This window comes from Uloborus diversus, chromosome 2 (assembly GCF_026930045.1).
Source record: "Uloborus diversus isolate 005 chromosome 2, Udiv.v.3.1, whole genome shotgun sequence".
NCBI lineage: Eukaryota > Metazoa > Arthropoda > Arachnida > Araneae > Uloboridae > Uloborus > Uloborus diversus.
In genome coordinates this window covers 22,907,923-22,921,579 of record NC_072732.1, presented here as the reverse complement: position 1 = coordinate 22,921,579, position 13,657 = coordinate 22,907,923, and the positions used below count along the sequence as shown (strand labels likewise).

The 13,657-nt window shown below is 32.6% G+C and overlaps 1 protein-coding gene across 1 annotated transcript; it reads left to right on the top strand.

Moving 5' to 3' along the window:
* Positions 1-8,926: 8,926 nt before the first annotated feature.
* On the top strand, positions 8,927-10,356 carry LOC129235113 (GPI mannosyltransferase 1-like). Its single transcript, XM_054868801.1, has one exon. The coding sequence runs from the start codon at positions 8,927-8,929 to the stop codon at positions 10,160-10,162; it is 1,236 nt and encodes a 411-aa protein (XP_054724776.1). The 3' UTR covers positions 10,163-10,356.
* Positions 10,357-13,657: the final 3,301 nt, after the last annotated feature.

The window sequence follows — 13,657 nt, the reverse complement described above, 5'->3', positions numbered from 1 at the left end:
CCCACCCCCGTCCTATTTCTTTTCTTTTTCTCTTGTTTCCTAAGTTCGTCTAAAAATAAGAAAATATCCAAAATGCTGCTCCTCCGAACACACACCCCTCCCCCACTTCCGTACACAGCCCTTCATACACACGCACACCGAAAGCATTATGGAGCATCTGAAATTTCTTTTCCAGATCTTAAATTTCGCGATATTTCCAGCTTAAAGCCCCCAAATACTGAACAACATCGAAAATCGCTTAAAATTGTGTTTTTGTAGCTTGAATTTCAAAAACTACTGAGCCTAATATTACAAAATACGGCCTTACAATCGCACTTTTAAGGCTTGAATTTCAGAAAATATTCGGCCAAGGGTTCTCATACCGCCTTTCTTTTATATCATTAGCAATTAGGTTTTTTAAACTACATTAACAAAAAGTTTAGGTGGACTGGCTCATGAATTTAAAATATTGCTAAAGTTTTTAGGACCATAATATAAAAAAAATTTTCGAGAAAAGAGTTCCCTTTTCTTCCCGTAAAATCTTCAAAGTTTGTCTAAAATTCTGTTTTTGAAACCTCAATTTCGAGAATTTGCAGAGAATTGATTTTGACCTATTTTTTTAAACAAAAGAATCGATCTGGAACAGTCTCTGACCATAAAGTCAATAAATGTGGCCTATAATTGCGTTTTTAAGGTTTCAGTTTCCAGAAATTTCCACCGAGACCTCTGTAAATTTTTTCCCTTAACATCAGCAAAGAAAGCCTAAAATGGCGTTTTTAAACTACAAATTTTAAAATTTTTACGGGGGAGGACCCCCGGACCCCCTTTCGATCAGGTCATTTTTTCCCCTTCAATGTGACGCTCCCTCCCACCACCACCAAAAAAACTTTTTGATTGCTCTAGTAGTCGCGAAATGTTTTTGTCCTAGAAATTAAGTGAATTGGGAACTCTAAGTGCCAATAGTTAGTACAAAAATTAATTCCATGAATTCAATGATTTGTCTGAAAATATTTTATGATTAAAAGGGCCTCGCAAAACTGCATCACCGACGTCTACGTTTGCTCTCGCGCCGCCACTGTTTGTTATTACAACGCTGTACTGTTAATTAAACTTGAAGTCCTGATTTATTGAGGCATCCAGATCAATAACATTTTCTGCCTTGATTAAAATCCTGTAAACAATAACTTGTACGTTTATGTCCATGACCTAAATGTAGCACTAAAATTGGCAAGCCATGGCCAAAAAAAGAGAGGCCTGGAAGAAAATTGTTGAGAAGGCCAGGTCCCTCCCAGGGCTGTCGTGCCACTGAGGAAGGAAGGTGAATGCAGCACTTGGCATTTCCCAACAACAACTACCATACCCTACTTATCTACCCACTTAGTAATATGATCTAAATCCTCTTGAAGCTGTTTTACTTGTTCTTTATTTTCTATGAAAATCTGTCTATCCTAAAATGGGTAGAACTTTCTCACTCACCTAATTTCCAGGGTAAGTCAAAATGAATATAGCGATTACAAACGGCTACAACTATTTAGTGAAAAAAAATTGATTGGTAAAATCTTCACAGAATGTAGACAGAACTTCAAAATTTATTTACCTATTGCACAGGTGCGGCGAAACGGAAGTCTGCATATGAGTGAAGTCAAATTTCCAAGGACAAGAATGATTGTTGTTAAAACGGAAAGACTAAAGGGCGAGTTCCGTAAGTCTGTCAACTATGTTATATACTTATACAAGCAGAGATAATTCCATGCAGCAGAAAATACAGCATTAACGTCAATGTAGAGAAATGAACATTGGAAACTTGTTTAAAAAGCTTGCTAAAAATTTATTGGTCCATCGGAAACTAAATTAAATAACCGAACAAATAAACTAATAGGAATAACCCCTGGCCGTAAGTGGAGGCTAGAGACATACTGAGTACTCAGTACTCGGCCAATTTGCCGAGTACTCGGTACTCGGCCAAATTCTGATCAGATACTCGGCCAATACGAGTAGTTGCAAAAAATTGAATATTGTCCAAGACAGATACTAAAATTGGAACTGATGTGATATACCCCACCCTTGGCAACTTTTTCCTGTTGGCGCCAAGAAAGCGTCGCCAAGAAAACGATGTATGACGACATATGTCATACATCGTTCTTAGCGATGCTTTTTTAGTGCCAACAGGAGGAAATCAGATAAAAAAACATGATCAAAGCACTTCAGAACACAATATATATAAAAACAACAAAAAACATCACAAATATGCCCTTCAAAAATGCCAGAAACTAGAAAGTTTTTGTACACAAAGAACAATTACTAGAAAGTATTTAAAATGCTTAAATTGACAAATAACTATAACAGCTCACCAATGAATAAAAGCTATTTTCCAACATGCATTTCATCGAACAAAAACTTTTCTCATACTCTGCTAAAAAAGAGCAAAAAGATTCAAATTGTGATGTTTAAAGCGGGAGACATCCCCAAAATCAATAACCATTTCAGCCAAAAAAGCGCTTAGCTACTCAAATGTATGATGTATGAAAAGTAAAAATGTCTCAACAGAACCATCCTAAACATAAACAATACAAAAATACCATACATTTATTTGCTATCCAGACATGCTTTCAAAATACCTATTATATTTTACATAAAATAATACCTTTATATTATCATAAAATGCTGTCAACTTATTTTCAGAAATTCAGTACCTGAAGGAGACACGTTCATAGAATGTCTAAATAATTCGTGGCATCGATAAGAATTAACTTTTAGAACAAAATAACCGTACTATTTTTGTAAAATTAATTTATATATAGTAAAAATAAAGTTAAAAACTACAAGAACCCCTCAAGGATTTGTAAAAACAAAGAATTTCGAAAGTGAGAGTTTTTTTTTTTTTTTTGAATTCTAAAATTAAGAACTTACCTTTTTATGGTATAAATCCTCACACTCAGTCTAAAACAATACATTACATGACAATGGCACGTTACAGATACACACCACGTTGGAGTTAACTTTTAATTAACGTGCAAATTTGAAGAAACTGGCATTTTCTAATGTTTTTACTTCAAAACACAACTACTGAATTTAAACTAACAAACAAAATAAGCTTTCCTGTTAGGTATATTGCACGAAACAACACCTATCTCTCCTGCATAAAACCGAGTAAACAAACCAAGTAAACAAGTTTGAACAAGATTGCCTTAGGGTTGCGAAACACGGGTTAATTTCGCCAGGGATGCCATGCTTAAAAAGTTATCGCCTCATTGGCGAGAAAAATATTTCAATTTTGTGCAAAAAATCGGATGTCGCCAAATGGGGGGGGGGGGGTATATCACATCTGTACCCTAAAATTTATTTAAAAAAAGGCAATTATATTCTGCAATCATCTACAATTTAAATTTATAAGTCAAATTTAAATTTTGAGAATAATGAAGTTTGTAATGCTTCAGTGGAATAAATCTTTATTTTAATGTCCCCAAAGTTAATAAAACTTATTTATTAAAAATTACGCAAAAAAGTTAAGTATAGAAAATATGGAATTTTTATATTAAAAATGGATTTTTGCTACAAACAAAAATTAGTTATAAAAAATCTAAAAATACCTTTGCTTAAAAAAATAAAAAGAAATAAAACAACCTTAAAAGCACAGTGCAGGAACTCTGCAGACACGTGTTTTGGCATTACAAGGAATTCCTTTTTCAATGCACAAAATGGGGGCTCGTAAATTTAAAGGCATCCGACAAGTCGGATTTTTTTGTTGAATGTCTTTAAATTCTTTAGCTCACATGTTATGCACTGAAAAAGACGTTCCTTGTAACGGGGGGAGGGGGGGGCAGAAACACGTGTGTGGAGTGTTCCTGCACATTTGTTTTATCTGCTTTTAAAAATTATTTATGTTTGGTGGACTAGAACTATAATTGATTGGTATACAGTGAAACCCGTCCTAACGGGCACCCCTCTTATGCGGACAATTTTTAATTCCCCAGTTCCAATGCAAATAACATTATTAAACCCCTGTCCTGCGGACACCTCTATATTGCAGACAAAAAAATTTGTCCTGTTAGTGTCCGTATTAGAGGGATTTTACTGTAATTTGTTTTAATTCCAACTTGATTAATCATACCTTTTATTTATTTATTTTTAATTTTAAAAATAATTTTTTTGTAAAATTTTTGACACAGTTAATTTGATTAAATGTCAGCAGTAATTTAGTTTTAAAAACTATTATATGGACAAGGAGGTCTATACTACTATTCCAATAAGTTCAAAATTCATCACATGTGTGTCGGTGGTTCTTCTTCAAAACATAATTGGTACTTGGTAACTCGGCCGAGTAGTGAAAGGCCGAGTACTCGGTACTCGGCCAAAGTGCTACTCGGTACGTCTCTAGTGGAGGCCGAGTTCAATAACTCCTCAACACCTACCAAACCTAACACCTATGAGGGTAAGCAAAAAGAAAGAGAAAGAATAGTTAGAATTGTTCACTATTTATACTGAAACCAGGGTTGTTCTGTTTTGTCCACCCCAGAAAAAACCGTCCCGGAAAATATTGTCAATTTCGTCCATTTTGTCACTTCATCAGTAAACTGAGTTTTGAGTTAATAAATAATTATATAGATTTTTCCTATTCAAGTAATATTTTAATGTAAAAATAGCATACATAAATATGTGTATAAACAATTGATTGTAAAGTATTTTAAAGTGAAAATAAAAAAAGTAAGATCAGTTGAAATTTATGTAAGTGTATTTATTTATTTTTTATATATTTTTTGTATGTATTTTATTTATTTATTTTTTTACCAAGGCATTCTTGTAAAATTATAATGTGATACACCTGTAAAGCTACAATTCATAAAGATTTAATTCCCCAACTTAAGTTACTTCTCAAATTTTGGTACTATGTAGGTACAATAATACAGCATTCAACTTTGTTCTGCAAGATATGTAGATATGAACAGATTTTTTTCGGTAGAACTCGAAGCATGTCTAAGTCTTTCTCTGATGTTAAAATATATGCTAATACATGTTAGTGACTCTTAAAAAAAAAGTCTAATATATGTATATATATATATATTAGGGTGGTCCTTATTTTTGAAGTTGTAGATATTTTACACGACGCCCCCTCAATTTGTTCCGTTATACAAATAAATGATCCATGAATATTAACATGTGCCCCTAGGGGCCCTTTTTTTGAGTTTTGAAGAAAAAATTGCGAATTTTCTCATTTTTATGTAAATGTTTATACATTCTAATAATTTAAATTTTGAAAAATCCTCGATTTTTCCATATCTAAAATATAAATTTTTAAAAATTCCAGATCGGAATAATATAAAAGTCTATACTTTAAACTTCTTCTATTTCAGTACATAGTCCTTTATTATCATAAAATTCCTCTTACAATTCACAAGATTTAGAAACCAAAATGGGTATCTATCCTAACCTGTTGAACCTTTTTTCTATATCTGGTTTACCACAACGCAAAAAAGCTTGACAACTATTGAGATCTGCTCGCATTTCATCAATGTTAGACAAATGCCATATTAGGGACAAAGATGCTGCTCATTTATTAACAGCCTACTTAGATGCAGTAAATTTAAATCCAAATAACCTTATGATCAATTGTACATCCCTTAAGAGAGCAAGAGAAAATCTTCGAGAGGTAAAATCAGATTTCATGAATTTAAATTTAGATTTATGGTTATTCCATGGGATACAAACTACATCCAGATGTAACTGGAAAAAAACTTGGATAGGCTTACTATGATAGCTTCATGTTCCAATGTTGAACAGCTACTCAGAATTTCTGAGATATTTCTTCAGTTGTATATGATATCTTAGATGATTGCTCTTTATTGCTAACTGTTCAAGCTGTAGTGTTTTATACAGCGGCTTACCATACCGGCCGTATAAATTGTGCATGTAATTTTTTAGAGAGCAAAAGCTGAATGGTGATATATTGCATTTGTATTGCTATCATCATGCATTTTAAATCGTACTGCAGAGTGTTTTTATAAAAAAAGTTCTTGCTTTTCTTAGTTCTAGACTCGATATTCCATTATTTAAGTGCTTCAAAATTCAAAAATTATACATACCACTTAAATTCTAAAAGAAGAATTTGATGACATATTATTGTTCATAGAAAGCGAAATTAAGAAATATTACAGAGAATTCTTATAACGTGTAATAATCGTGTAATAATATTTCTTGGTGAAGATCTCCCTCCTACAGGGATATGTTTTCAGCAACCTGGAGCTTATCTGTGAGCCAGATGGGTGGCAAAAGGAATTTTTTGTTTGAATATTTTTATATTTAGGAAACAATTTAAATTGACCTTGCATGAAGAGACTGCCCGTAAAAGCTGTTTTTCAGTTAAATGTTGTATGAAGATATAGTTTTTTGCAGCAACTCATTCTAGGCCTTTTAAATTAATATAAAGTCTAGTGTCTAAAAAACCTGCAGCGTACAAAATGATGACAAACATGCAGCAGAAGCAGTAATTGAAAAATTCATAAATCAAGTATGGTACTTAGGGGATGAACTAGTAGCTTTGTCTGTATTGGATGAAGGAATTAACTTTGAAGATAGGAAAAGACTACTTCAAAAAAATGCTTGCTGAATAGGAAGACGTGTCTGATGACTGTATAAAAAATTTCAAATAACAGTAGATGATATGGAGGACTTATTATTTTTGCATATTCAGTTGAATAATTTTACTTTATCCTGAAGAGTTTAGCCACCGAGTGCATGGCAACAGCGAAAACATTTATAAGCGAGTCGCTTATTTGCTAGATTCTGTCTCCTACTTGCATGCCTGCTGATGGCAGGATGTATGACGTCTATATTTTTAAATAGTAAATAAAAGAATTTTATTTTATACTCAAGTATTCTTTATATGTTCTCATGTTCGCAGCCAATTGGCGCTTGCGACAGGATACGAACCTGCAATCTTCTGATTCGATTTAGAATACTTTCTTAGTAAAGATCTTCCTCTTTATAGAATCAATTACAAGTCAATAAAACTGTTTGATAATTTACAAACACCAAAAGATGTTTTCCTATTTGATCCTGATTCATGGTAAAATGAAGGAAGCTATTTAAAGGGAAAAGATGTGAAATGAAAGTTGTGAATGATACAACTGAAAGAGGAGCACAATTAATCGAAGAATTTCACAATCAATTTACCAAATATGAGTCATAAAAGCAATTTCGTATTTTACAGACATTCCAAGACTATCGGGGGGAAAAATGCACACGATTGAGATACATTGAGAAAAGCGTGCGATTAAAGTAAAGTTTCTAAAACAATATTTCATTCTTATTCAATGTAAAATCTTTAGATGATATGAAGTAATTAAAAAGATTAATTTTAGTGCTACCTCGTTGTAAAAATATTTTGCAAACATAGGAGAAACGATGTACGGGGTCTGAAGTAAAAACTCGAAGATTTGTGGGAAAATTATCAAAAGTGTTAAAGTTCAACGTCCTAGGGGCACTTGTTATTATTGACCAATCGAGTTCAAATTTTGCACCGATTACTTTTTATTATAGTGTCACAAAACTAGGGGGCATCACTTGTTGAATTCCGAAAAAAAAAAAATTCCCATATAAATAAGGACCACCCTAATATATATACAGTCGACTCCCGCTACAACGCGATTCGACTTACACGAAATGGCTATAACGGGAATTTTTCCCCAGTGAAGGATTTTTGACCTAACACGAATTATTCGCCAGCAACATGAAAATTTTCGGAAGGAAATCCTGGTGCGTAAGTATCGACTTTGCTATTGGCTACTAAAAATATTTTTTTCGCAAACAAACCTTCACTCCTTTAGCATCACTGACAGCTGAAGTTCCCACTGCATGCTAGTCTGAACATCGCTTTGCTAGTGCATACAAATAACACACACCTCACATTCCATTTGTTTTTTTCATTCTAAGTGAGAAAGTTGATGAAATGTAATGACACCTAAAACCGCTGTTTTATCTAAAGTAAGGTAACACGACAATTGGGTATGAGTAACTCTTCCATACGCACCATTAAAAGTCAAGAAAAGAAAATCCGTAAGCGTTCACCGAGTAGTGTCTAAGCAAAACGCAAAAATGATGAAAATGGAAGCTCCTCTTGTATTGTAAATGAATGAAATCTGGAAGAGAGGTGTTGCTATAGATGGAAGCTTTATAAAAGAATTAGCGATGCAACTAAATTTGTCGAATAACGGTTTGATCAGGCAGCATAAATAATCATCTTTTTTATTTTTTAAGCTAAAAATATCATACTGGATCTACTGTACAGTACAAAATTGTGCATTATTTTATTAGTATACAGTACGTGCCGTAATAGTTCATTTTATGTTCCTCTTTCCCATTGATCATTGATTTTGCATCGTAACAGTATTTTATGTCGAATAAAACAGCTTTATAAAAAACAAACCAATGAAGTTCCGTTAATTCCGTTCTTGATGTAAGAAATGGTAATGTATAGTTAAGGAATGGTTTAAAACAGTTTGAGGTGGTGTTTACAAGTGTGTTAAATAATTGGGTATGTTAATAAAAGTTTTTACGCATACCTTTTTCCACAACGCGAAATTTCAACTTACGCGAGGGGTCTTGGAACGCATCCCTCGTGTAAGTCTGAACTCGACTGTATATATATATTTTTTCTTCTACTCTTACTCTGAACCTGTCATTGTCAGTCATATTTAAATACAGAACTTTAGAAATAATTGATAGTTAACAAAATTTTTATTGTGTATTTCTGGCTTAAACTGAATAAATAAACTTTTTTTTTATGTATATTTTCAGATTTAAAAACAGAACAGCCAACTGGATCACCAAAAGTTGCCTGTTTACAGAATGTGCACATTTTGTTTTCCTGATAAATCAAACCAGTATTAATGAGAAAAAAAAATTCAATCATGTGTGTCAATTTCAACTGCTTAAAATGATTGTTCGAGAAATGACTTATTTGGACTTTTTGAACATGGATATACAAGTCCATTGCGGTCTTGCTTTGCTTATACGTATAGGTCTTATACTTTTCAGTAATTTCCAAGACCTACATTTCAAAGTGAAGTACACTGACATTGATTACCAAGTGTTCACCGATGCTGCCAGCTGTTTGTGGAAAGGGGAGTCCCCTTTTCAAAGACATACCTACCGATACACACCTTTAGTGGCTTTTCTCCTAACGCCAAATATTTTCTGGTTTGCCTCGTTCGGAAAATTATTTTTTTCTTGTTTTGATGTACTTACAAGCTTGTTAATTTATAAAATCCAAAAGAAATATAATTATACCACTGCCACATGCAAGCTGTGTGCTTTTATGTGGCTCTACAATCCCCTGACTATGGTGATATCGACAAGAGGAAGCTCTGAAGCCATTATGACGTCTCTAGTGATGTTGACGATCTACATGTATCAACTGAAGTCGTGGGTGTTGTTTGGTTTAGCATATGGGCTTTCAGTTCATGTTAAAATATATCCGTGCATGCATGCCCTTACGTTTTACTTTTTTCTCTGTGATAATGCGTGCGATGTAACAGGTGGTTTCGAAAAGCTGAAGCTGCTGTTTGTGCCAAACAGAAAACGAATAACTTTTGGTGTCGCTACCTTGGTAGGTTTTATCATTCCCACTGCTATTTCTGTTTATTTTTATGGAGAAACCTACATTCAAGAAGGTTTTTTGTACCATTTGTCTAGGAAAGATATTAAACACAATTTTTCTCCATATTTTTACATCCTGTATCTGTCGGAAACTATGGACCCGAAGGTATCTTCATATATTTCTTATGCTGCTTTTTTCGTACAAGCAATTTTGATTTTGTCAGTGTCCTTTGCTTTATGTTCGCCTAAATATCTTGCCCCATGTTTGTTTCTTCAAACTTTTATATTTGTCACTTTCAATAAGGTTTGTACGTCTCAGTATTTTCTATGGTATTTGTGTTTGTTTCCATTAACCTTTCCTTTCTTAAATGTTAGGATAAAATATATAGTTTCTGCTTTTGTAGTTTGGTCTTTAGGCCAGGTTTTATGGTTAACACCAGCATACTATTTAGAATTCCAAGGAGTGAATACTTTCTTTCTAATTTTTCTATCTAGTTTGATATTCTTTTTAATAAATGTGTGCTTGATTGCTGCTACTTTTAAGTGCATTGTTGCAACAGGGGAGAGTAAAAGCAAGAAAAAAGAATAATTAAATCTAATGCTACTAATAAAAGTTTCAATGTGCAATATTTTTTTGTTTGCCTTGAGTATCAACTATATAAAAGTGAATCGTATAAAATTTGCGGGAGATGTTTGCAGAATAGACCCTTTATCCCTAACTTTCAGAGTTTCATTTCAAACCAATAGGAACCTGCATTAGAGGCAGGCCCAGATAAAGGTGGATTGCAGTGGCGCCGACTCCATAGGGCTTGAGGGGGCCCGAGCCCCCTCAATAGTTTGTTTTGGGGGGCAGAGCCCTCTCAATAAGAACATTATTTGTCATATTATGGTTTCTAAAATCACAAAATTATGTTGGTATTTTTTACTTTCCTTGTTTGAAGATGGTTACATTGTAAAATACATTCAGTAATGAATTAAAACTAATAACTATTGCGGTAGTAAGCAGGTTAATTGAAAACGATTGGTGTGAATAATGATAGTGTTACGGTGCTGAGAGCACTCGTAGAATTTGTCCAAGTGCCCGAACCTTCGAGTGAAGTCTGTCGCCGCAGCACACTTTCATCTAAGTGTTGCTGATCTGGAAAAAATATATCATGGTCTGATTTGTACCTTAAATGGAAGGCGTGATAGTTTTCTTCAATTATTAGATTTAATAAAGTAATCTGTATTTACTTTTTTAACACCATTAAAGCATTAATTTTGAGACATTATTTTTATTTAATGAACTCTGAGCCTTTTTCAAAGCAAGCTTAAATTAGTTATTTCACTTGTAGTAATCAAAGTGCGACAGCATTTTTTTATGCTTTATTCTTTTAATGATAGTTTAACTATACTAGTGACTAAGTGGTCAACTTAACGCGTTTTGCTGTTAGTACTCTGATCTCACTTCAATCCTCGTGAATCAGCAGCTTAGTTCACTTGGCAACAAAAATGGTAACCTCCGTTCATTTGAAGGGACTAAAAGCTGTGGGGAAAATCCTGGGGAAAATGGTGGTGGATTGTGAGCTCGACTCCCTGTGTCCCGAAAAGTATCGTTTTAATGATTTATTTTCCTCAGCAGAGTTCTAATCCAAATTTGCATTATTACAATCTAAACTCATTGAAGAAATCTGAGCTACAATTCTGTTACTTCAGGGTGGCGACAGATCAAGGAAATATCAGGGAACTTCGAAAAAATATCAAAAATTTATTAAATGAAAAAAAAAATTTTTTGTGTTTCACAAAATTGAATACCCTAATTCCCTACGCATTTTCAGCCTTATCTGTTTAAAAAAAAGTAAAATTAATGTGGTGTGATTGTACACAGCCACATATTTGTGCATCTTTTCCCCTCAACATTAAAATACTTAACTTTAACTTACTAACCACTGGCATGAACTTCCTAAGACAGGGTGGCGACAGATCAGGGAGATCAGGGAAAAATCCGGGAAATATCAGGGAATATTGAAAAAATAACAAAAAATCAGAAAAAATTGATTTTATGAAGAAAAAAAAATTTTTTTTTTTTGCTTTACAAAATTAAGTACTCTAATTCCCTATGCATTTTCCGCCAATTATCTGTTCAAAAGAATAAATAAATAAATAAAATTAATGAGGTGTGATTATACACTGCCGCATATTTGTGCATCTTTTTTCCTCAACGTCAAAGTATTGAATCTTACTTATTAACCACAAGATGAACTTCCTAAGATTGCTTCTGTGTCTGTTAGGTTGTTTATTTTACCTAGCTTGAAATTTACTTTTACGCTTTCAATGCTACATAAAATAAACAACCATACAAGCCTTTATTAATGCCTTAGCTCCTTTGCCTTTGTTCCATTGTCTCGAAGTAATTAGCGTACTGTAATCACGATTTCAAGAAGAAATCTTTGGTTTTTGAATTAATACTATACAAGCTTAAAAGTTATTACTTCTTTGCATTTTAAATTTAATTGCTAAAATTGAACTTTCAATAAAAAAAAATTTGTTTTTTGCCGTTATACTATTTGTTGTCACCGCAGATTATAAAGGTTTTCTTTTCTTCAGATTTAAGTGATTCTTTAATTTTACAACCAAGTTGTATTCTTTTATATATTTTGAAATTAACTAATTGCTTTTTTTCCCCTTGCATTTCAAAGTTGTTTGTTACAAAAGCAATCTAAGATTTTTTTTTCGTTACATACTGAAATCATTTGAAATGGAGTTAACTTGTGTACTTAAGTAAATACCTTTATTTTTTTATTGTTAAAATGCTGTATTCATTCATTAAAACCTATGTTTTTGATGAGAGAATAGCTCCCTATGAATGGATGTCAAATGGTTTCATCTGTTTTGCATAAATATGTCAATTAGTTATATAAGAATAACTACATTACTTCTATTCTTTTACTATTACTTGTTATTCTTGCAACAATTATTATACTGTTTGAAAACTTAGTTCAAAATAATTTCAATTACTTTTTAGTTCTATCATAAATACACATATGTTTTTCAGAGTAATTTTAATAGTTTCTTAAAATTCTTATGCTAATTCGTTTTTGGAAGTAAAGTTTTTTTTTTTTTTAATTTTCTATAATCTTTCCATTGTCGAAAAATTTAATATACTGTTTTGTAGAATTCCTCCCCCCCCCCCCCAAAAAAAATTACTTGATATGTTTTTTTTAACCATTTTATTAAAAAAGTAGCATCTTTTTAAAATATATCTTTAGTTCAACAACTTTACACAACTTAAAACGTTCAAAATACTGCATTTTATACAAACATACAATGGATTTCAAGCAGAGCAAAGAAAGAAAACCATTATCATTGGTAACATAAATCAGGGATATTTGGTGAATTTAATCAGGGAAAAGTCAGGGAACTTTTTTTCACGCAGTTCTTGTCGCCACCCTGTAAGATTGCTTCTGTGTCTGTAAAGTTGTTAATTTTATGCAGTTTGAATATTTCTTTCATGCGTTCCATGCTACGTAAAATAAACAACCCTTCACGCAAAAAGGAAGCCGTCATTAATGCCTCAGCTCCCTCCCATTTACTCATTGTCTTGATGTAATTAGTGTACTGTAATCATGATTTCAAGAAAAAATCTTTGTTTTTTAAATTAATACTGATAAAAGCTTAAAAGTTATTACTTCTTTGCATTTTCAATTTAATTGCTACAATATTAATGTTAAATCAAAACCAAAGTTGTTTTTCGCTATCGTAATATACGCTGTCATTGTGTGAGATTACACAAAGGGTTGGGGTTTTTTTTTCAGGCTTAAAATTTTTTTTATTTTAAAACCAAATTATACACGGGTCATTCAATATTATATCAACAAAAGGGCCATGCTGCACCATTTTTGATTTCGATGAAATTTTTTAAATAATATGTACCAATATTCTGTCCCCCCAAACTGATACATTTTTTTCTTCACGAAAAATTTTATTCGTGTGATATAGCTATTTTTTGCTCCGCAGATGAGTAAAAATTGGCATTTTTTATTCCTTTTCAAAAAGCTCTTGTGAATTTATTTAAATTCGAAGATCAAATACGCCTTATTTGAAA

Excerpts from the sequence above, each read along its gene's own strand:
- LOC129235113 (XM_054868801.1), top strand. The coding sequence starts at position 8,927 with ATGACTTATTTGGACTTTTTGAACATGGATATACAAGTCCATTGCGGT.